This window comes from Acomys minous, assembly GCF_964271855.1.
Source record: "Acomys minous genome assembly, chromosome: 1".
NCBI lineage: Eukaryota > Metazoa > Chordata > Mammalia > Rodentia > Muridae > Acomys > Acomys minous.
Window position 1 is genome coordinate 89,389,114 of NC_140483.1, and position 25,227 is coordinate 89,414,340.

Sequence of the window (25,227 nt, forward strand, 5' to 3'; positions counted from 1 at the left end):
ATAATGTTTCATATATCCCATGTTGGTCTTGAACTAGTTCTGTAGTACAAGAAACCGGGAAAGCAAAAATGGAACCACTGTCTGCATAAGGGGTTGAGGAACAATAAAGAGAGAAATAGCAGTGATCTGGACTGGGGAAAGGGGGGCTGTTTAGGGAGTGGGAGAGAAGCAAATACAGAAGGAGGGAGGGGGTAAAATGACGAGGAGCCATACTAGTAACTAATATATATATATATATATTCACTATAACATTATATAGTACTGGGGCTTTGGAATATATGTGTGTGTGTGTGTGTGTAATGTATATACTCTGACAATACACACAATTCTGTGTATAAATGCACACATACAGTTGAAGTAAGCTTTTCTCATCTGGGCTGATGGTGTTCCCTTCAGAAGCCAAAGACCACCTAACAAAACCCAGTATCGGACATGGGAAGCTCTCTTTTGAGTTGTTGGCCAGGGCTGTTGGAGAGACTCTGAACGCATACAGCCCATTGCTGTTGGCCTGGCCTGCCTCCCAGCGTGCGAGGGTAAGTCCCTATTGCTGCCGACATCCAGCTGAGCTACCTCTCCTTCAGAAAGGAGCCGGAGACACCCCTGAGCTGGAGCTGACCTGAATGACAAGTTAAAATGAGATTGTGTTCATGTGTGCTTTCAAAACGAATTCAGATTAGCTTTTGTAAAATTGACCACTTTCCTTTTATTGACACCATCCTGGAACACTGCAGGGTGACACACTATCTGATAAATTAGGCATGTAAAGACAGACCAGAGGATGGTTATGTAGCTTTTATTCATGACATTTGTATTCTTAAGCTCACACAAAAATTTATTTCATAAATATTCTTTAGATTTATCTAGCTCTTTTAATTGATTTAATTATGTTAGTCTGCTTTCTTACAGTCAAACCCTTAACTGAATCACAAATGGAACAAAAATATAGTTAACATTTTTCAGATGTACTTAAAAAAGAGCCAGGAAGACTTGGAAAGCAGAGCACTAGAAGCTTTAGTGAAACAGCTCGCTGCATTAGAAAACGAGTCATCCTTTATGTTACACAAATCGTTACATATCATTGAAAAAAATTACCCATATTTAATACCTGCCCAGAGGAAAATAGCTTGTTATGTTTTTTAATAAACATTTTTAAAACCAGGAGAAAATATTACTTCTAAAAATACTTTGGCTAATTCTAGACAAGAATCACTAGTTTCTTTAAAACCAAAATATCAGACACAGAATGACAATGTTATACAAATGATGCCTTTGCCATTTCCTGAAGACACGCTGTGTTTCTGTCCCTTAGTGCGGCATCCTTTGGGCTGAGTGACTGTGTTATGCTTCCATCAACGACAATGGACTGGTTAAGCAGCGGACTGGCAGAAATAGAATTCCTAAATTTTTTTTTCCAGTTAAGGACAATTTCAACCCAAACTGTGGAGTGACAAGGGACATTAGACGTAAGAGGAAAGGAAACTTAGAATGGTTAAGATAACCTAGTTAAAGATTTCCGTGTGGAGCTGGGCAGCGGTGGCGCATATCTGTAATCCCAGCACTCTGGGAGGCAGAGGCAGTCAGATCTCTGTGAGTTCGAGTCCCGCCTGTTCTACAAAGTGAGTCCAGGACAGCCAGGGCTACCCAGGGATTTATGTATGGTCAACTGAAATAGGTGAGACAATCCAAAAATTTCTCTCACGACGGGACTAGCAAAACCATCATGGGTCTGGAGAAGGTGTGAGAGAATTTGTCAGAGTCACAGTGTGCGATGTCTGTAACACAGACACAGGGAGAACTTTGGATCTTGTAGCTCAACCGTGGATGTACTTAATGGTAGAACGGTAAAGGTTCTGAGAGGGTGCCACAACTGGGAGCACTCTGAAGGAAGTCTTCAGATAGTTTCCTAAGGTGCGAGCGAAGCTGTCAGTATTAACCATTTGCTACCACTGTGTGTATAGTCTCAGGACCTCCCTAAATTAAATACAGGGCGTGTGACAAAGGCTGGGGCTCAAAGGGAGTATTTATTTGGCTTGGGTTGGATGGAAGGCCTCAAGGGCTCTGAAGTTGCAGTGGATTTTGCAGAGGGTTCTGCAGAACTTCTACGACTGACCATCTGTAAAAGGAGAGCAGGTTCTACCTGGAATGTTGCTGGAATGGCTGGATGGGAGGAAGAATAAGTTAGGAAGCTCTGAAGTTCCTTCCGCTCATCCTAGCTTTGAGAAAAGAACGAAGAACACATTCCTGGAAGAGAAGACCAACAGCCTAAAAGGCGGAAAAAGAATCCAGATCAGTAGTTTAATCCAGCCTTTCCATTACTTCCACTGGCGGAGGTGCTTGTGGGTCATCTTGGGGAACAGAAAAACTGCTTCCACGGTGGACCCCAAGTTCAGACCTCTACCCCAGAGGGCAGATTGGAACTATCTTATTAAGATGGTGGGTATCAGCATCTATTAGGATAAAAATGTATGGCTCATGATCTCAGACTGTGGCCAGATTTGTGGATATGTTTATTTAAAATTTCAAAATCTATATATACCTAATCATCTCTTCTAGAGAAACACAACCAGCTGTGGGAACTGTTTGCGTCCCCAAAATAATTAGTAGTCACCCTCATCAGGAATATATGAACAGTTGGATATGGTGGTGCACCTCTTTAATCCCAGCACTCAGGAGGCAGAGGCAGGCAGATACCTATGAGTTCAAGGCTAGCCTTGTCTACATAGTGAATTTCAGGATACCTAGGGTTATGTAAAGAGACATTATCTCATAATACATGAGCTGAACTCAGTGAATAAACCATGAATATGAATGGGAAGTCACTAAGGAAAAAAAACTGCACATACAAACACATACAGGGACACATGAACACACGCACGACACATCTCACCTCTGACTGTAGGATCATGCACATTTCTATGAGTCAGCATTCTTATGTATTGTTTGCAAATTAAGAGTTCCTGCTCCCAATAGCAAAGTAGAAGGATCCAGAGGGTCCTAGAAACCTACAAGTATAACATTATGATAGGCAGATTTGGGCCCAGGGGTCCCGCTCAAACTATGGCACCAGCCAAGGACAATACAGGCTGTAAACTTCAAACCCCTACCCAGATATAGCCAATGGACAGGACATTCTCCACAGTTGAGTGGAGAGTGGGGTATGACTTTCACACGTACTCTGGTGCCTCATATTTGACCACGTCCCCTGAAATGGGGAGACCTGTTGGCACTCAGAGGAAGGATAGCAGGATACCAAGAAGAGACTTGATAGCCTATGAGCATATACAGGGAGAGGAAATCCCCCTCAGGAACAGTCATAGGGGAGGGGAGTAAGAGGAAAATGGGAGGGAGGGAGGAATGGGAGGATACAAGGGATGGGATAACCATTGAGATGTAACAAGAATAAATTAATAAAAAAAGAAAAAAAAAAGAAAAAAAAGTTCCTGCTCCCTTTTCATCTTAAGTGGGAAGGTCTGACTCCTGTCACACTGCTGTGCCTTCCACAGCAAAGGGTCTAATATTGGGTATTGTGGGTTCTGAGAACATTAAGAAGTGAAGTACACGCGTTGAACTTCATAGTCCATGTATGTGGGTGTGGTGTGTGCATTGACAATCAGAGCTTAACAATGAGTTATGGAACTTGATTGGCTCAGGCAGATCGCCTTGAACCCACGAATTAGTCTTCAATTAGACACTCAGGTTTTCTCACATGGTGTGAGGAAGATGCACCGGCCCTGTGAGCATCCTTGTTCCTGATGTGTTTAAGCTAAATCTCACAATGAGGAAATGCTGTAAACAGTCCTTCCGAATGTGGGGGCATCCCATGTTCAAATCGGCGTGCATGGTTTAGTAATGTCAGTCATGAAAGAGCATAATACACACACACACACACACACACACACACACACACACACACACACACACACTGAGGGGCCAGGAAGAGAGAGAGGAGGGGAGGAAGGAAACAATACTCCATTAATGGAAATGAAGACAATGACAATTAAATGCGAGGTGTAGTTTTTGATTATATCACAGATCTTTTTTTTTTTTAAAGAAAAATCAACTACAAAGAATTTTGGGGGCAGAATTTGAACAATCCATATTGCCTACCAAATATCCGCTTTGTCAATGTTCAGCCTCTTGTAATCGATGGCATTGAAGATGGACAGATAAGGTTCTTATTTCTAATGGGGGAGGGGGAGGCATGATAAAATATTTTAAAACTTTAGGATGACTAACTTTTTTCTTTTTTGAGGACTCAGCAATGAGTGCATTTAGAGACAGAAATGTAAGAAGGAGACCCTTCATGTTCTTGGTGCACTCAAGAACATCAGTACTCGGTGTAGTTTTTCAACTTTGAATTTACCCAAAATTAAATGTAGAAAAGGAGGGAGACATAGGCCTGGAGCTGTCCGAGGAGCTGCAAGGATCTTCCATTTACAATATAGACGTTTAGAAGGTAAGGTTAGGCCAAAGGCTAAAAATCAGCTCATGAAGATTTTTAAAAAAAAGAATTTGCCAAAGTTCTGTAGAAATATGAACACCCTGCACTTAAAAAAAAAAAAAAAGCAGAACAGTTGGTTAGATTTTACTCTAAGAGTTGATTAGTGCAATTAGCAATACAAGCCAGACACTATCATTCCAAGAATTAAAAAAAAAATTGGATGTTTTAAGCTAAATGGAAATTTGATATACACAAATAATTGATAGAAAATAATTTTAAAAAGGAATGACAAATGTCTTCAGAGTTAGGCTTCCCCTTTGACTAAGTATCACTGAAATGCAGGCACATACTCCACTTCAGATTGCATGAGTCCTGCAGTTGTTCAAAGGACAAAGTTCCCCAAGGCCATGTGGAATGACCTGCCATTTGTCAGTGCCACCATCCTGCACACCCGTGTGGTAGTGTGTTGTTAAGTATTGCCTAGGTGAGAAATTCAGGGCTTTGTTTCTCTGGACCCTTAGGGCAATCAGATAATGCTTTAGGCCAGAGTGATATTGACAAAAGACCATTGCCTATCTTGGCCAAAGTTACTTAAGGAGAAAAGAAAAAAGTCTCTGTAAGCCAGAGCAAGCCAACATCATGGAAGTAGTAGTGTTGGGCTTCAGAAGGAAACATCTCCGAGACAGAAGTAGGAATTGCTCTGCATGCTCGCATCATGTGCAATGCCACTGAGTTTGTACAGTCAGCCTTTTCATCATTTAGACAAGATGTCATTCTTGTCAGGCTTTCGTGGTGGCCACACATGGCATCTACATATTATATATACTAAATAACATCAGACTAACTTAGTCATCTTTTGTTATCACCTCAGCTGCGGGAACACATTCATCTCTACTTCCCTCTACCAACAGTCTACTAGAACCAGACATCAGGGTGAAGTGTGGGTGCTTCTTAGTCAAGCTGGCAGAACCACAGCTTTGTGACAGAACCACAGAAGGCAGCATTTCATTTACTAAACCTCCTGAAGACAGGAGATAGTGCACAATGGTGATTCTGACTGCTGGGAGGAAGACCTTGGCGACTGTAGCACACCCACTGAGGAGAAATGGATTCTGTGTCATCATGTAGCACAGCGGATGGAGGGGGGAGAGAGAGAGAGAAAGGGGGAGAAGAAGAAGAAGAAGAAGAAGAAGAAGAAGAAGAAGAAGAAGAAGAAGAAGAAGAAGAAGAAGAAGAAGAAAGGGAGAGAATAGAAAGGAGAGGAAAGGAAAATGCGGAAGAGGAAAAACATTAATGGGGATCAGAATTTCTGGGGTCAAGTTGTGAAGGCTACAAGTCAAGAGTATTTAGTCCACGTGTACCAAATACCAACTGTCAGTTTTGTCTGGTCACCGAAACCCTAGTCTTCTACTATGCAGGGACATCCAGGAGTCACTATCCCTTAAGAAAGAACAAACACTGCACTAATCTGGCTCAAGGATCCTAGAGGTCAGTTGTAAGTTCATTTCTCTCTGGGGAAATGGGAAAGTATACCTTTAATGGGAGAGTCTAGAAAAGGCTGTGGCTACAAAGAATACATTCTAACCAGGGCAAACTGATAACACCCCAGCTGTATTGCCAGTCACAGACTCTTCCCAATAGTTAGCGTGCGAATGGCTTGCCTGGGCCACAGATCATGTATCCCATCAAATGGTTCCCCTGGTGAAACCACCTATGAGGAAAATGGCATGGATGCTTCCAGAAGAACTTCAGGCTTTTCTTGGCTCCGAGCCCCAAGCCCAGAGCTAGGGTCTGCAGGGACTCAAGGAGAGATGGGACAGGAAAATGTACTGCCTATATGGTGTCCCCCAATTTGCTTGGTGCTTAGAAAAATAAACCACAGAGAAGTTAGTCAAGAAGTCTGACAAGACGTGAGTGGAAGAAGACCACCACACAAGCCTCTCAGTCTTAAAACCTGAATTCCAGTAAAGCCTAGGGGGGCAGCCCACAGGCAGAGCGGGCAGATGTGCAGGGCCCTCTCCTGCACTGTCCTCAGCCACAGGGGTTAAGGCTGGTCCTTCATGCTGTGGTCTGCATGGCCCACAGGCTCTGGCTAGCAGCACTTAGAGGGTTAAGAGCACGTGAAGTGGGTAGGAGACTCTTTCTGAAGTCCCCGGTGGGGCTCCAGCTTTTCTGCTCCTGGAAGTAGGGGGCCATTTTCATCCAGGGAGGGCCACTTCTTGTCCCATAGGGACTCCTGGGAGAAATAGTATTCCTTTCTTCCGGAAGATGAGGCGGAGTGTTAGTGACACATCCTGGTTGTCATCTCTTTCTGGAAGGCAAGAACAGAAGGGCTGTTAGGGGACACTAAGCTGGGCAATGACGGAGACACACTGGGGACATTTACCTGGAACCCTCATGGTTGCAAGCCTGGGCCACAACAACACATTGCATTTGGTCTGTAGGCTCCTGAGTGTCTCTGTCTCTTTCTCTCCTCCTCCTCCTCTTCCCTCCCTCCCCCTTGCCTCCTTCCTCTCTTTTTCTTTCCCTTCCACTTTTAAATCAAGACAATTAAAATGTTTAAATATTTTACTTTCTTGCCAAGAATCCAAGCTACTTGCCTTTTTTTTTTTTTTTGAGGGGTGGGGAGAACACTTGGGATTGGATGACAGCTCTCTTCTCTGGAAGAACACGGCCTCCCATGTCTGTCCCACCCCTTCCAGTTGTGTCTCCAACGAGAGCCAAGGAGCACTTGCCAACTCGTACAATAATGGGTTTGGACTGCTATTTTTAGAATAGAAAATGTCTTCCATTTGACCAAGTTTCAATCAAAGATGGGAAAGCGAAGAGCACAATCATGTACACGTCAAGAAGAGGAAGTGAGAGGAAACGAAGGAATGTCGGGATCCGGCCTGCGATCTGCTCATGCACATCACTTTCCGGGCTCTTATGGGGTTTTGAGGATCTCAAATGTACCGCCCTTTGTCTTCCTCTGAGACTCTGCACAGGCTGGCTTATGCATACCCCATCACGCCTCTACCCTCTTTACCTGGCTAACTGCTGCTTATTTTTCCAGTTCAGACATGACGGCATCCATTTGCCTGGAAGAAGCCGTATCCCAACTGTGGAGGTGACCAGACCTCTCACCCTTGCTCACTCTGACTTTTGTACAGGGCACCCTGGCTCTGGGTGTGTGTGGTAGTTTCACTGATAATACCTCCCATAAGCTCATATTGCTTGACTACTTTATCCCAGTTGGTGGAACTATCTGGGAAGGATGGGGACATGTGGACTTATTGGAGAAGGTGTTCCCACTAGGTGGAGACTCCCTAAGTCAGGAAGAAACAACGCTCATTGCCTCTCTACAGAGGCTCTTGTCTTTGTAGTCCTACGGTTTCCCACAATGCAGCCGGGGTGGGGGGTGGTACAAGACAGTTCTTCCCCCCCCCCCCCATCATAAGAACAGAGTGGGCTGCAGGCTGGAAAAGAGCCTTAGGCTTGTCAGCATTTGGGAAGACAAAAACTAAGTAGTTTTAATTAGATGAGTAAATTGCTTTGGAGTTCCACTGCAGCTATATCTTCTGAATCTCAGGCTGGATCATTCCAGACGACCAAACAGCCAACCTCTGAGTCAATGGAATTAGTGTCGGAGTGCCCTGGTGCTGCTCAGAGTGCTATTTGAAAACCATACAGCCAGGCGGTGCTGGCCCATGCCTTTAGTCCCAGCACTTGGAGGCAGAGGCAGGCGGATCACTGTGAGTTCGAGGCCAGCCTGGTCTACAAAGTGAGTCCAGGACAGCCAAGGCTACACAGAGAAACCCTGTCTTGAAAAACCAACAAAGCAAAAAACCAAACCAAACAAAACGAAAACATCAAACAAACAAGAAAACAAACAAAAGAAAGCACGTGACCATAATGGGGTGTGGACAGCATTAATACAGACATGTGAAAAAGAGCCAGGTACCTTCTGCGAGGAAAGGAAACAAACCCATGGCAAGTGCAAGATAAATCTGCTGTTGCTGCCTCAAGTTTCCAGTAGTTCTTGTGACCTGGGCACTTGGGTATAACAACTGTAATCCCAATACTTGGGAGGCTGAGGCAGGAGTTTGAAGCTTGAGAGTTTGAAGCTAGCATGGGTTATAATCAAGCAAGGAAATGAAAAACAACAAAACCAAAGGCTCTTATATTTTGAGGAGACAACAGATTGGGTATTTGAGAGAAAGAGAGTAATTCCAAGGATACATCATATGACTTCAGTTTTATAATTTAATTTTATAATTATTTGCAACGGATCCGTGGTCCAAGAGAGAAAGGAAGAAGCTTCTGATAAGAGGGCCATGAAATGCTTGCTGCTTTGAGGCGCCTGTGTCGTTGTGAACGTAAGGTGAGGTGTGGCTGAGGTGAGCTGTGGCCTCACCACAGGAGGCTGAGGTCTCTGCTGTTCACACCCGCTGTTCTGCAGGTGTACCCTGCATCCCTGGCTGTGGCCCTGAGAGATGAGGGTTGAGAGAGAAGGGCACAGGTGTGGGACTCCAACAAGTCTACGTGAATGTGAAGGCCTGGACTGTCCGCACAGCATGGGGCTTTCGTTGACAGCCTTGAGCCAGAAATAAATATGCATTTGAGTGATAACTTGGAAATTAATTGGCTTATATATTAATTACAGATTGTTTCAGGCCATTTCTGAATTTTCAAAATGCTAGAGGTACTTTTTTCTTCCTTCAGCTAGACTGATCTCAATTTGAATTAGTAGTGGGATAGAAAAAGTGTTAAGATATTTATGTTCCCTACAGTATGGATGTTTAAAATATATGAGGTTTTTTTTTTTTGTGAAAAGAAGTGGAGGGAGGGGGAATAGATCCAAGGCCCTTGACATAGGTTGTGAGGAGTTAATATGGGAGCTTTCTTTGCCACAGTGTGAGAGCCCCACCACGCAGAAGAAAAGCTGCTTCTGAGATGCCTCTTAAATTCCTACAGGAAAACATGATTTGAACGACATTGTTCTCAGTTGTGCCCTTTGAAAATATACAGGCCTGGGCCGGTGGGGTGGCTCTGCAAGTAAAAGTGCTTGCTACAGCCGGGCCGTGGTGGCGCACGCCTTTAATCCCAGCACTCGGGAGGCAGAGGCAGGTGGATCTCTGTGAGTTCAAGGCCAGCCTGGTCTACAATGCGAGTCCAGGACAGCCAAGGCTACACAGAGAAACCCTGTCTGGAAAAACCAAAACCAAAACCAAAACCAAAACCAAAACAAACAAACAAACAAAAATCTGAGTTCTAGACTCTTTCAAGCTGTCCTCTGACCTCACATGTGCCATGTCCTCACACTTGACTTTAAAAAGCACAGCCTGCCCGTTTCCTTCTATTGGGTTGCCTCATCCAGCCTTAATAGGAGGGGATGAGCCTCATCTTACTGCAGCTTGGTTGATAAGCCTGCGAGGGCTGCCGTTTTCTGTAGAGGAGGGGGACCTAGGGGAGAGGGGTGCGCTGGGAGAGAAGGGAGGGAGAGGTGCCATAGAGGCTAATCTATGACAGATGTTTAAAAAAGCAGCACAGGCTTCAAGGCTGCATTCTACCTCTTCTCCACGTGGTGGTGCTATCAAACCGCTAAAAGAAACGCTCTCCTCCAGGCATAACCCCCAAACATGGCTTTCCTAGCAGGCTAATCCAGCAGGGTCAAAGACATCCTTTCATTCCTTCCTGAACGGGACCAGGCTCAGCATCTTCCACGGGGCGCTCCTTTAAGAAAATGTTGCCGTGGCTGGACACTCAGAATGCCACACGTATAAGGCAGGCCACCAAAACCTGAAGCATGCTTTAGGGTGGCCGCTGCAGGTCTCTGACAAGAGAGTGTAATTGGCTTGTTTATGAAAAAAATTGCAACATTCGAACTTTTAAAAAAGACACAGTGGGGGTTGGAGAGATGGCTCTTCCAGAGGTCCTGGGTTCAATTCCCAGCAACTACATGGTGGCTCACAACCATCTATAATGTGATCTGATGCTCTCTTCTGGCCTGCAAGTATTCATGCAGACAGACCATTGTATACATAATAATAATATGTTAAAAAAAGAAAACAAAAACAAAACACAGTGCCAGGTGGTGGTGGCGCACACCTTTAATGCCAGCACTTGGGAGGCAGAGGCAGGCCGATTGCTGTGAGCTCGAGGCCAGTCTGGTCTACAAAGCGAGTCCAGGACAGCCAAGGCTACACAGAGAGACCCTGTCTCGAAAAACCAAAAACCAAAAACCAAAACTAAAACAAAACAAAACAAAACAAAAAGCCACAGCTAGGCATATACACATCTCTTACCACCGAGATACCCACATGATCATGTTTATTGCTGCTCTAGTCATGACAGCAAGGAAATGGAATCAGCCTAGCTGTCCATCGACGGATGAAGGGGCAATGAAAATGCAGAACATGCATGCAAGTGGGAACTTATTCGGCTGTAGGGAGAAACGGCATTATGAAATTTGTAGGAGAATGGATGGATCTGGGAAGTAGTTAAGCAAGATGCCAGAAAGACAAAATCTACATGTTGTCTAGACGTGTGTATGTGTGTGTGTGTGTGTGTGTGTGTGTGTGTCTGCACATGCACACAAACGTGGATAAAGTCTAAAAGGCTAGAAAAGATACCAAGAGTGAGAAGGGTTAAGGATGGGCAGAAGGTCACATAGGAAAGGGAGTGGGGAGAGGAATTACAAGAGAGGACCAGGAGTGGCAAGGGACAGGGTGGGGGTGGGGAACATAAGGGGAAGGGGATCTACTAACAATTTCACAATAATGCTAAGTTAGATTCTTTCTTTCTCTCTTTCTTTCTTTCTCTCTTTCTTTCTTTCTTTTGTATTCACCTACCTCTGCCTCCCGAGTGCTGGGATTAAAGGATTGCGCCACCACACCTGGCAAAATAGTTCTTAAACGTACTCTTGTGGTAGAAATAAAGGCAGGCTTTGGATTTGTCACTCCCATCAGACTCATTTTCGACAGCCAACAACCAACTTCCACCTTCTGCGGCCAGTCGGCCAGTCATGGCTGGTCATGCCTTCTGTCTCAGGCAGCTTTTCACCATACAAACAGCCAGGCCAACCAGCTCCCCTAGGTCTCCACAAGGCTGGTGCCTTGGAGTTTCTCACTGGCTGTTTATTCCGCCAAGGAAAGGTTCTCCATCTGTCTATGCCTGGCAAATTCTCATGGTTTATATGATTCCCTGAAAGCATTATTCCATCCGTTCTGAGTCCCCATTGCCCGGCTTTCCAAGGCACTGGAATTCATTATACTATTAGTCTCAATCTGAATTGTGTATTGTGTATACCTTAGTGGATACTGTTGTGCGATGAAGGATATTTTTTCAAGTCTTATACAGTACATACGATTTGAAGCAGTTATAAATACAATTTATGTCTAATATGAGTTTATAGCTGGGTAAACGAAAGCATGTTTGTTTTTATGGTTTTCAATTTCTGATATTTTTGTCTTTGGCGTAGTCTCTGAATTTTTAGATACTTTTAACACTCACATTATTTCTTGCTTTAAAAAAAAGAGCTCTAGTAACTTAAAAAACAATGCAAGGGGAAACAGGACAAAACACCCAATAGAAGTCACATTTAATTTTAGAAATGAAGTTTCAATGACTTTCGCTGGGTTTTTGTAGAAACCCAGGTGGGGTGGTAAAAACAGCCACGCTTTGCATAGGTTACGCAATTCCTTGCCTGATTTAAGCTTTTAAAACTGAAAATGGCCTCTGTTTGATAGTACTGTGAGATGATTTTGACACCCAACAATCATGTTTCTATGAGTTCTATGATTCAAATTTCACCACCACCACCACCACCACCACCACAACCATCACCATCACCACAACCATCACCATCACCACAACCATCACCATCACCACAACCACCATCATCACCACCACCACCATCATCATCGCCACCAACATCATCACCACCACCACCATCATTACCATCACCACCACCACCACCATCATCATCATCACTACCATCATCACCACCACCACCATCATCACCACCAACACCATCACCACAACCATCAACATCACCACAACCACCACCAACATCACCACCACCACCACCATCATCACCATCACGGTCAACATCATCATCATCATCACTACCATCATCACCACCACCATCACCATCATCATCATCATCTCACTGGTCTGGAAATTGTCTGGACATCATGAGTCCCAAGCTAGCAGACATTTAACCCTGAAAGTGAATGGGAGGTCACCCTTCCTTCCCTGACTCTGCCTATGACTCAGAGAACCTGGCTGCAGGCTCCTGCTGTGACCCCCAGAAGGTTAAGGGCTCCTCCCTCTTCTGTCTTTCAAGTCCTGATTCTCTCTAGAGACCCCTCCCCCTCTGCTTTCCATGTCAGGTCTGGAGCCTCAACTTCCCTTAGAGCCCCTGCCATGCAGCTGCCACTCTGCCTATCTGTCAGTGGTCTGTGGTCCTCAGGAACAGCCTTAGTGTCTTCCTGACCCACCCACCTCCCCCAGAGCTTAACCTCGGTTAGACTGACTTGCCCAAGTCCACACAGCTTCTGCATGGCTTTCAACCCAGATTGAGTGGAGGCGAACACAAGCAGGCAAAACCCCATGCTGTTCCCATTATTCCACTTGGGGGAGATGCAGCGAATGACTTCAGTGGTGTTTGAAATGCCTCCGGGGACGCAAGGGCAACAGCGTCTTAAACTCACACTTTCTCCTAATCCTGCAACATTCTGCTCACTGTAAGGAGCAAGGAGGCTGAGGGAGGAAGACATATTACCAACAATAAAAACAACTAAGGAAGAGAAAGAGCAGAGAGAGTCTGTGCAGCATGTAAGCCCCTTTCTTCCCTCCTCAGGCGGGGGGGGGGGGGGCAATGGGGTGGGTTGGGGTGGGGTGGGGTGGTGGTACGTCTGACCATGACAGACAGCTATGGGGGACACTGGAGTTAAAGCAGCGCAGAGAGCAGGCAGATGTGGTTTTGGGTGCTACAAAACCAGAACGGTCTTTCTCTTAGCTCAGAAGACTCAGGAGTCCTTGCTTTGGCATGCTATCTTGCAGCCATTCCGGTGTGCGCCCAACTGTAAGAATCATTTCTCTCTCCTCAACTCCTGCTGGTTTCTTCAGCGGTGCTGGCAAAGGAGGCCCAAAGAGACATAAGAGTAGCCCCCACTTCCTCTCTGTCTTTCTGCTGCGATGTACTAGGACCTCAGGACCTACGCTCCTCCCATCACAGCAGCCTGGCACAAGCCTGGTCTCTGCACTTGCTCCTTCAGAGCTCCAACGACCACTCCAGGCCATCCTTCCATGCCCTGCTTAGGTGTCTTTGAAGCATCTAAGCCACCTCGATGGGAGACAGCACAACTCCTAAGAAGGGAAGAAGGTCCCCGGGTGAGGAGGGAGAAGGCATCTCTGTGGCTAGGTGCTAACTATGCACTGTTAGTTGACTCTCCCTCAGGAGAGTTCCGGTGATGTCAAGGGAGAGCAGCCAGGTTGAACTTGAGGCCGTTGGCTATAGTAACATCCCCAGACGAAGGAGAGGAGAAGTTAAGAAGCAAAATGCAAAACATCCTACACAGTTCCCCAGCCAGCTGCCTTCAGAAAAACTCAACGCTAAAAGTGCTGGAGCGAAGCCAGCTCCTAGCCACCCCTGACGCACACAGAGGCCTGGTGGTGGGACCACAGCCTGTCCAAATGAGGCCAGCTTCCGTTTCCTGTGGTGAGCATTTCTCTTCTCACTTTCTAGAATGCAAATAGCTGTGTGACTAGGGGAAATAACAGTGGTCTTGGGCAAATGCCCTTGGCAGTTCCCGAAGCCAGGCTTTTCCTACCCCACTTCTGTGAACAGATGGGTAAGTCCCCGGGACTTGCTTGTCCACTCTGCAGGGCGAGGCATGCCTGGCTGTTTTCATGGTATGGAGTGAAGGCTGAAGGTCAGAAACGGAGAGCCACCTCCTTTGAGCTCTGAGATCTCCCCTCTGGCCCTCAAGCAGGCAGGCTTTCTGAAAAGCCTGTTCAACTGTGGTCAAACTGACCAGCAGGCATTACCAGATTATGAGGCTTAAGCATTTGGCACACAACTATCTTTTTTTAATAATGCAACTGTGACCATCTAACAAGAACTCAGGGGTGGGGGTGGGGCTGGGGGTACTCTAGTCGGAAGCTGACATCAGTCACTCTACATATGTACATCTACACATATACACAGCTATCACTTGGTAGACAGATGGGTGGGTGATGAGCAATGTAAGAAAGATGGGGGTGATAACAAAACAATGCCACGAGCCAGCAAGCATCTTGTGCTCTCAGCAGGCACAGCTACCTAACCCTATGTGCCAGACACTGTGTACACTGCACAGCATCTTCAATGACGTCACGGTGTGTGGTCTCTTCACTCTGCAGAGGGACCCGAGGGGCAATCTCCTGCTACAGTCACCTGTGTAGCCATCAGGACAGCAAGTCTGACACTTCTAAGCCTGTCCTCTAAAGGGTCCACCAGCTATGCCCCCTGGCATCACACCTTCCGTATCACCGATCAGCACGTACTTTCAGTGAAGCCTGAGTCGATGATGGCCACACTACATCTGCCCTGGCCCACAGGGTGGGGTCACTCCCAAGAGCCCCAAAGGCAGGGCTGATCCCCTCTTCCAGGAACATCTCGAAGCCTGAGATGGTTGAATAAGGCAGAACAGTCAGATTATAAAAATTAAAACAAAACAAAACAACCCCGCCCCCCGGAAACTCTCGTGAGTATAGATGACATCCAGCCAGTGCAGGAGATTTAAAAAAATGTCTCGTCTGGTGCCTTTTAGGGATGTGGGTGGTGAATGAGCCAAAACAAAGTAAAAATAGCAATGGCCACAGCTCCCTGATGGGAAAGAACAGTATTTATTTGATTAATTCTGCTCCTGGCTGCTCATATTACTGAGACAGAGGGATTTCCTCTATACGAAGATGAGGATGAGCACAGACACATACACGCAGGCCCTCAAATCCGTACATCAGTGTGGACAGATAAACATGCATTCCTGCCACCCACCGAGAGGAGTTACTCATAACTGATCCAAACTGCTTTTCCTCTCGCAAGCCCTACAAACATCAGAAAGAAGTCACTTTATGTAAACACAGCCCTTGGTTTACACTGACTCACAGAACTAGTGAGCCTCGCTGAGATTTTTGAAGCCCTCTCGCTGAGCACATGGCTGGGTGCCTCCTGTGAGGAGACCGTGCGTCCCAGGGTGTGTTGGCCACTATGACAACAAAACAGGCCTTAGAATTATGCGTGAGACGTACAGGCCTCTGTCACCATGCTTGGGACAGCTCAGATTAGGTCAGGATGATGTAGACTGGCCTCTGGGCACGCCCCTGACGGACTGTGCACGTGAACTGAAGTGGCCCACCTGACTGTGGGCAGCACCATTCCACGTTGGGGTCTTGGGCTGAAAGAAAGAGCATGGAAAATCCATCACGCACTCCCTCCTGACTGAGGGCGATGACAAGGTGTGTGCCCAGCCACCTTGCTCCAACTCCTGTGGCTTGCCTACTCTCCCTCATGATGGCCTGCCCCCTTGAGGCCTTCAAGTCGCTTTTGTGAGGTTTTGTTTTGTTTTGTTTTTTGTCACAGCAGTAAGAAAACTGACCAGTACACCGGTAGCATCATACTCTGCTCTCAAGATCCCCCACAGGCTCTGGAAGCACCTTGTTTTACAACAGCCTTCTTTCTAGCATTGTGACCTTCTCTGCAGATTCACCTACCCTGCACCCCTCCACTCCTCCACGCCCCCCCCCAATAACTGTTCCTGCTGAGGCACTATTACTTCCTGACCAGGACAGGACAGTGATCAGACAGGATCTTTGCTCTAAGCAATGCTGCCTGAAACCCAGCGCAGCACAGACAGTGCCCACCGTGGCTTCTCCCTGTTACTCTCTCCCATTCCCACTGCTGTCTGCTCATTTTCCTGAAAGGCCAGAGTTGGATGGTGTTCATTCCTCCAGTCACAACAAGGTGCCACTTCTAGGTTAGGGTTTGTACCGCTGTGACTCTTACACAGGGAAACGTTTCACTGGGGCTGGCTCAGGTGTTTCGTGCATTGTCCTCATGGCGGGAAGCACGGTAGCGCACAGGCAGACACGATGCTGGAGAAGGAGCTGAGAGCGCTACATCAGCCTCAGCGGACAGCAGGACGAGAGTGACACTGGGCCTGGCTTGAGCATCTGAAACCTCAAAGCCCATCCCCCAGTGACACATTTCCTCCAACAAAGCCACAACCACTCTAACAGGGCCACTTCCTATGGGCTTATAAGGGCTGCTTCATTCAAACCACCACAAAAGGCAACCACAGCAGAGTAATATAGTGAACGCCAGGTATATATAGAGCTACTGACTGGGAGCAAGGAGCCCCTTGCTTCAGATCCTAGCTCCTACTGCCCCTCCCAGCTACAAGAGATAACTAGACTGTACCGTTCTAATACACCAGGAAGCACTCCTAATCAAAAGCAGGACGCCATTGTAGCCTCTCTGAAGATGCCATCCAAGAAGGAGTGGGAATTTGGAGTGATTCGGCTGCCACGACACTCCCGCACGTGACCCCTCACCTGTGCTCTATAAGAAAGTTCAATGAACTCATTGGTGTCAGCAAGCTAAACTTTGGTGACACCGTACATTGGTCTGCCGTTGGTTTGCTTTCGGGGTGACTGGACATTTGTTTTCATCTCCCCCAGGAGAAATGAACACAACATTCTGGTGTCTGTCACCAAGTCTGGCTTCCTCCTCCTGCACCCTGAATTCACCAGCACAGCTGGAAGGGCCCCTGCAGATGCTCAAGAGGCTCCCGTGCGTGCGTGCATTGAGGGGTGAAGCAGAGTGCTCCATTCCTCAATGCTCATTTGTGGAACCTCCCAGCTTCCTGGAAAGCCCAACGCGGGCTTCATGATGCGCTCTCTCCCTCTTGCTTCTGCCATCGGCCTTCCATCAGCAACCAGAAAGGCACTGGCTGGAAGCCGAGTTCTAGTGCGCGGGAACTCTGTGGGGTGGCTGCAGACACTAGCGTTTCAATGAATGGGCTGAACTCTGATGACCTTCAAGAAGTCCCCATCAGTCATTTTAGGACGTTGTCTGAACTTTCAGGGCATGGGCGCCTGAAGGAAGAATTTACCTCCCTTGGAAAAGACAAAGAGTCTCATAGAAGCCAGCCAGCCAGCCTCCTTGACTGCAACCACAGGATGGAGTCTGCCATCACGTAATAAGACCTGTATTGTGTGCCTGATGAAGCGAGGAGGGGCTGCTTCCCCAGTGAGCTTGCAATTTGAAAGGTTTGTAGTTTTTCTTAGCGGCAACAAACCCCGCCTCCTTTTGGCAGGAACAATGTTGCTTAGACTGAGTAAAGAGCCCCAAACCCATCCTAATCTGTAAGCAGGGTGAAAAGATACTTCAACACACCAGTCTTCCTGGGCTAGCAACACATGCATTATAGCGGAAGTGAATCGCGCGCTGCCACACACACGCGCGCACACGAGCATGCACGTACATGTGTGACGGAGTTGAGGCTTCCTCTGTTGCCTAGCTTCAGAAAAGGGTATCTATCATCAGCCTGGATGAAGACCAAAACCCAAAACTCAAAGTATGGTTTCTACCACAAAGTCGCAAGAATTCTAAGCCTAATCACAGCACGTCCGGGACTCCTCCGTGTGTGTGCTGTTGGTTTGACCAGCACTAAGTGCAAACATGCCAAGCCCCCACAGAACTGCATCTTTGCCGTTATGGTGGGGACTTCTGTGTACGGTTACAAGTGTGGCGTGTTGGTGTGTGTGCGTGCATGTTTTGCAGGTGTGTGTGCATTCCTGAGGTTTCCTCACTTGTTCCCCACATTAGAGAAGTTGAAGGCAGAGTCCGTGGGTTTGGCTAGAGTGGTTAGGCAGCCTGCTCTGCAGGTTATGTGTCCACCTCTGTCTCCTGTGTGCTGGGACGACAGCTGGCCGCCATGGCACTCTGGCTTTACGTGGGGACCGGATTTGAACCCCCGTCTTCAAGTGCTTTAGCCACCGAACATTGTCTGTCCTGGAGCCTTCTGAACCAGTCACCATTTTGCCCGCTGTTTGGGCACTGGCTCCTCTGTGGGTGGCTGCCCAGCTATTTTTATAGAGAAGCTGAGCATGGAGAGGTCAGGGATTTGACTGAGGTTACATGGCTAATACTTGGCAGAGCAAGAGTTTAAACCCAGATCATTCACATATCGTGGAAACCTGTTTTTCCTCTATAACAGGGACCAGAAAAATAAATACAATGTGTGGCCTACAGTCTAAGAATGGCGTTAATTTTTTTTTAAATAGTGAAAAAAGTTAAAGAACTATTTCACATGTGATTATTATTTGAAATTCCATTTTTAGAGGATTTATTTTTATATATAGAAGTATTTTTTCCTGTGTTTATGTAAATGCATACATTGTATGTCCACGGAGGCCATAAGAGCATCATGGGTCCCCCGGAACTGGACTTAGAGAGTTGTGAGTTGCCGCGTGGGTCCTGGAGCTGAACCCAAGCCTTAGAAATCTGACTCTTAGACTGCAAAACACCAAGCACTTCTGCAGCCTCAAAGGAAACCAAAATAACATCCGAGTATCTGTTAAAACTCGCGATGCCAGAAGAGACAGTCTGCAGCCCTGAGCACCTATTAGGGGTTCTCTGCAGCGCATATGCGAAGGCCAAAAGACTTGGGTCCTAAAGAATGTCAAAACCACAGCAGAAACCCAAGGTGGAGAGGCAGGTGTGCTGATCTTATTCAAAGTTTTCCTCTCCAATTGAGAGGCTGTAAAATTAAAGCTGAGCGTGGATACTAGGGCCAAACATCTTTCTCTAATCCTATTTGCTAATGTTTCCTAAAGATTAAGAAGATAAAAATCCCCCAGCATGTGTTTTGAGTTGCCTGGTAATTTCCACTGCCTTCTCAAGGCAGGGGTGGCGCACTGGGCTCCGATGTCTGGAATACAACAGCTGCTTACGGCCTGAGCCTGGCAGGGATGGGGTCAACTCTCTACATGCCAATCAGCAACAACACTGGGCTTCTTAAGTGAAGCTGGTGACAAGGGAACAGCATGCTCCTTGTCCTCTGTTGTCTGCAGCAATGCAGTCACCGCAGACCAGCAATGGAGCTCTGGTATGAAACAGCGTGGTGTGTGGTAGACACCAACTTAATCAAATAGCCATTGTCACAGCTGCTACATCTAAACCCTGTATGCCCAGTCACCAAGCACTTCACACACACACACACACACACACACACACACACACACACACACACACACAGGATCATCTTAGAACTTACGGATTGTCAAGCTAAAACTCACGAAGTACAGATGCTAGGTGTGCATTACCAAGTTGTAACAGGATGGGACTTGTTTTGTCAGCCACAGTAACCGTGCAAGTGGATGGCTCCTAAGCAAGCCGTTGTCCCTAGAAGGGAATTCAGTCTAAAATTTTAAAATAGAATGACTACCTTAATGAGTTGGTGCTATCTAAAATTCTGAAGCCGCATTTACATAAAATGTTGTAGTCTCACTTTCCTTTAGTTCAGAAATAATGGGCCTCTGTGTCCACAATGAAGCCTCTCTAGGCAATGGGGGCTGCACTGCAAACAGAGTACACTGAAAGGCAAACCGCCTGTGTCATTGTGGTGCCGGAACCAGAGGGAATCTGGAAGGTTCCTTCCCCAATCTACGCGACTTACAAATTATTTCAGCAACAGGAACCTTTTCTCCTGGAGACATTTTTTTCCTGTAGACATGAGCCTACAGAGTCCATTAATTAATAAATAAAAGGAGTTGGGCTCCAACAGAAGACGACGAGGGGCCGCAAACTGGACTCGGGCTCCACCCAGTGCAGCCTCAGTGTTTGTGTCCTAAGGACCATGGCTTGGCCCACCCCGACGACGGCCTGTATGGCAGCTGGAATGGGGATAAGCACCTGTAGGCTTTTATGCTTCAGTGTTTGGTCCCCAGTTTGTGGAACTGTTTGGGAAGCATCAGGAGGCGTGGCCTTGTTGGAGGAGGTGTGTCCCTGGGGCTGGGCTTCCAGGTTCCAGAAGCCTCCTCCCTCCTGCTTCCCTCTGCCTCACGGTTGTGGATCAACATGTGAGTTCCTTCGCACCACCTAACTGTAACCCTCTGGAGCCAAACCGAGTCCTTTCATTTATATGTTGCCTTGGGCATGGCGTTTTTATCGCAGGAACAGGAAACTAAGACATTCTACTATTTCAAATATTTTAGTAACTTCTACAGTTTCAGACATGTATACAACACGTCTGACCACTTTTACCACTTCCTCCCAAATCTCTCTCTCTCTCATCCTCATTCTTTTTCTTTGTGGCCCACTGAGAATAGCCGGGGCCATCTGTGTGACCATGGGTTTGGAGCTATCTACTGGAGCCTGGTGGGCTCAGCAGTGGGTACACAGTGGAAGTCACTGACCTCTCCCCCCACCGTCTCCCAGAATCTATCACTGGTTAATGGTTCAGAGGTTAAGGGTAGGGCTGGGTGAGCCCTTCCTTAACCGACTTTTAATAGGGCAGGTCTTGTGTGGGCCCGATGCAGCTAACTACAGCTGCTGTGAGTTACTGATGGCAGCGGTTGTAACAAGCCTAGAGATTGTCAATGATTAGCCTTGCTACCTATTTCTTTGCCCTGACCTGTTCCCTGCTGTCCTAGTGTCATGCTATAAGATAATGTAGGACCATTCATATTAAGGTTCATAGTAAGAAGGTTCAAGCCAGGCCTGGTTTAGTACCGGTGAGGTCCCAGAAACCTCCATGGGTGAGGATGTGCCATTAGGACGTGGAGATAACTCCTGTCATTAGAAGGTGACAGATACACCAGTGTGGCTTAGACAAGGTATAGAGTGTAGAGTTGATTCTGAGGGAAGAGACAGAGAAAAGAGAAGTAAATCTGAGCTTGAAAACAAGAGAAATGGGATAGATATTCTCTTTTAAAATGTGAAGAGGCTCTTACTGACCTCAGTTCTACTCAATTTGGGAATTAGTTGCTGTTAGTTTCCTAGTGAGATGTAGGGATTACCTGCATTATAAGAACCTAGGAGCCACTGGAAATACAGAATTGTGACTAGCAATGTAGATCAGTTGGCAGAGTGCTTGCCTAGCATGCACAAAGCCCTGGGTGAAATCCCCAGCATGGTATAACTTGGGCGCAGTCGCACAAGCCTGTGATCCCAGCACTTGGGAGGCGGAGGCAGGATGACCATAAGCTCAAGGTCGTTCACAGCGCTGCTAAGGGAGAGGGTTCAGGTGGCAGAGCGGTTGACGTATAAGCATAATACAGGCATGGAAGTGAAGGTGCCAGAAGACAGGCTGGTCTGGGGACATACTGGCCAGTGTGTCTAGACAAACTAGTAAGCTCCAGGTTTAGTGAAAGAGTTAGCCTCAGACATCAAGACAGAGGGTGATGGAGGAAGATGCTCACCATCCACATACAAGTGCACTGCACACAGGTGTACACACCCTCCTCTCCTGCATTCATACGGAAGATGATCCTCAGCAACATGGGGAGTCTAAAGCTAATTACACAGGCTTCGTGAGAGCCTGGCTTAAAAAAACAAAAACAAAAACAAAAACAAAAAACCACCCAGGAAGGCAGCCCTGTGAGCTCCACGTCTGGCCTATTGCATTGGAATTTTTAATTTTTATTTTTTTTGAGACAGGGTCTCTCTGTGTAGCCTTGGCTGCCCTGGACTTACTTTGTAGACCAGGCTGGCCTCGAACTCACAGCGATCTGCCTGCTGGGATTAAAGGCATGCGCCACCATGCCCGGCTGCATCGGAATTTTTAATAGCAGGCCCCATGCAGGAGGTGCTTGCAGATCCCCATACTCAGTCTCCCTGGTGCCCACCCTTGCGGCTCCAAGAGAGTGAGCTCTACTTTATCTGAGCCCTTGGAGATTTTGACCGAATAAATCGGAGATCTTTCCAGATGATGTGTAGCAGACAGGTTTACAGATACAACTATTGCCAGAGGCACAGGGGGACCCACCTGCAAACATCTGCTTGCACACCTGGAACCACTGGGGTGGAGCCAGGTCTTGGAGATATAATTCTCATGTATAGCATGCATTGGGGTTGGACAGACAGCAGAGCCGATGAGAGTCCTGGCCAGAGCTTAGCACCTTCTGAAACTGCCCAGAGGCCTTTCTAGCCAATAGCTACAGGACCTGTCCATAGTGTCTGTTTTTAACTCTGAAATTACATATACATGAGAGCCTGGAGCCGAACAATGCTAGAAACTTCATTGCCAGAGGGTTCCTCTTGTGTTTGTCTGACACATGAACCATTTTTGTTATTATAACAAATTTTTAAAAAGTTATTCTAATTGTCCCTAAGAGATAAGTCTTTACTCTTCTGTTAGCCTTGCTCACTGCCCAGGAGGCGAGGGAGTCAAAATATCTGAGCCGAGGCCTGTCAAAACATTGTTCTTGTGAAGGCTGAAGTCTTAAGAAATAAGTTGGATGCATTTACCAAGTATATTCTTAAAATAAAATTGATTCAGGCACAGTGAAACGCCTCTCTTTAAATGCACAGTCTGATGAGCTCTGACAGATGTTTGCTCCCTGTAAACACGCAAGCACGCCGCAATGAGAACACGCCTACCATGCTCCGGCACTCTGTCAAGTCTTTGCCCCAGCTGGGCCCCCAGCCAACAACCAATCCGAGACCTGACTCTCTGCATTAGGCCTCTCTGGAGCTTGAGGTAGAGAGACTCAAACTGCATGTTCTTTTTGGTGTCTGGTTTCTTCTGCTCAGCACAATGCTTTCAAGATCTACCGGTAAGCACGAATTAGCAGCGGGTTTTCATAACATCCACTGCCTCGTGTGCACCGCAGGGTGAGTGTGCAAGCCTGCGGGATCCTACTTCAGTAGGAAGAGCCTCGCTCTGGAGCCCAAAGCAGGCTACTGCGAACTGAGTGGGAGGTGAGAGCAGCTTCTTTCCGCAGAGGCGGTGCTCTGAGACCACAGTGAGATAACGGGGAGTTCTCACTGAGCCAGGGGACTTCTGGAGAAATGTGCTCAGTGGGGCAAGAGGAAGCCATGTAGGGGTCAAAGGCACACATCCCCAGCTCAACAATTTTAATATCATGACACTTTAGAAACGTATCCCCACAGTCCTCTGTTTAAGGGATGGAGCTTAAGTGTGGGCTGGGTTTAATAACTCACCGCTGATAAGTAGGAAAGTGTGCAAAGCCTGCAGCATTCTCATCTCTGACACTAATCTTGGTTGCTCCATATAGGGGAAGAACAGTTGTCCCCAGGGAAGTGAAAATTAAGCCAAGGCCCACAGAATGTCCTCAGAAGACAATGAGGGACTTGTATGTATAACAGCCCACAAGGGAAGGCACACGGTCCATTTAAAGGACTCTGGGACATTTCTTTTAGAGTGATTTATATTGTTTATTTTTCCAGTTATACTCCGTCACAGTGTAATAGGTATCTATTCATACTAACATGGCGGGGCGAATATTGGCTTGTCCCAAGTTCCAGTCCTATGCAATGCTTAACTGTATGTTTGGCCTTTATGCGTGACATTTCTTCATGGGAAGAGGTCTTCAGAGCACACGAGTGGGCCCACAAAAGCCAGCCCCTAGGTTAGAGAGACAATCTGTAGTCTTATCTTTGTGGTTTCATTACAGTGGGGGGGGGGGATATGAGTGATGAGTGAAAATCCAGGGTTATATTTCCATAAGCAAAACCGTTCTTCATTCAAGTCCAAAGTTGATATTCGCTTGACACTTTTCTGGGCCGAAGAATCTAGTCTTATCGGGCTGGGAAATTTGAATGCGTCCAGATCACACAGAGCAGCCAGCACTTGGCAGGCTTGCATACGGGCATCAAGCCACACTGCCTATCTCATTTTCACATAAATGTTGAAGATGATGAATTAATCCCCGCTGTGACTGACATCTGCAGCAATTTCCAACACCAAAGAACACACAGCGGGGGCGGGAGGGGGGGGGAAGAGGGGAGCAATAACTATTTGATATCCCAGAAACCAATAGCACTTCCTAATATTTTGAGTAATTCCCTGACGTGGAGGATCTGATGGAAAACCCAGGGAGAAATGCTGAGCACATGGTTTTGAGTTTTATCCACAAACTAGGAGAGAAGTGGCTTAGCAAAGACAAATAGACCATATTAGGAGCTTAAGGAACTAAATGGAAACGGCTCTCGGAGGCAGCATAGGGACTGCTTTGAGCACATCTGGAAGCCACTGTGTGCTGTGTCTTGAGGACAGAAGCCCAGGGTCATTGGTGTCTGATAGACTGTTTCATAGCTGTGACATTCATGGAGACAGACACTAGACACGAGTGGCCCTTGGACTGTAGGTGTTACAATTAAGAATCAAACTTTAATCTGCCCTTTAATTCTAGCTAAAGTCACCAATGGTTGGCGACTGCTGTGATCCTGACAGCCTCTACAGCAGTGCTCTTTAAAACCATGAACTTCTAGCTCGTCCTGGTGAGTTTTTATTGCCGACTTGACACAATCAAAAGTCACCTGGGAAAAGAGAGACTTAATTGAGACATCGCTTGGATCAGATTTGGCCTGTCGCCCATGTTTGTGAAGAATTATCTTGATTAATAATTGGTGTAGGAGGGGCCCAGCACACTGTGCTCGGCGCTGCCCCCTAGGTAGGTGGGCCTGGGCTATATTAAAAAGCTGGGTGAGTGTGAGTCGGGGAGCGAGCTGGAGAGCTGCACCCCTGCCTGGTCTCTGCTTCCATTCTTGCTTTGAGTTCTTGCCCTGC

The 25,227-nt window shown here is 46.9% G+C and overlaps 1 protein-coding gene across 1 annotated transcript in view; it reads right to left on the bottom strand.

Annotated features, from left to right (window-relative positions):
* Nucleotides 1–777: 777 nt before the first annotated feature.
* Nucleotides 778–25,227, bottom strand: part of MOB3B (MOB kinase activator 3B) — a 181,230-nt gene continuing 156,780 nt past the window's right edge. The window contains exon 4 of the mRNA XM_084778398.1: nt 778–6,752. Within this exon, the coding sequence (XP_084634524.1) occupies nt 6,723–6,752 (30 nt within the window). The 3' untranslated portion in view covers nt 778–6,722. The remainder of the gene's footprint in view (nt 6,753–25,227) is intronic.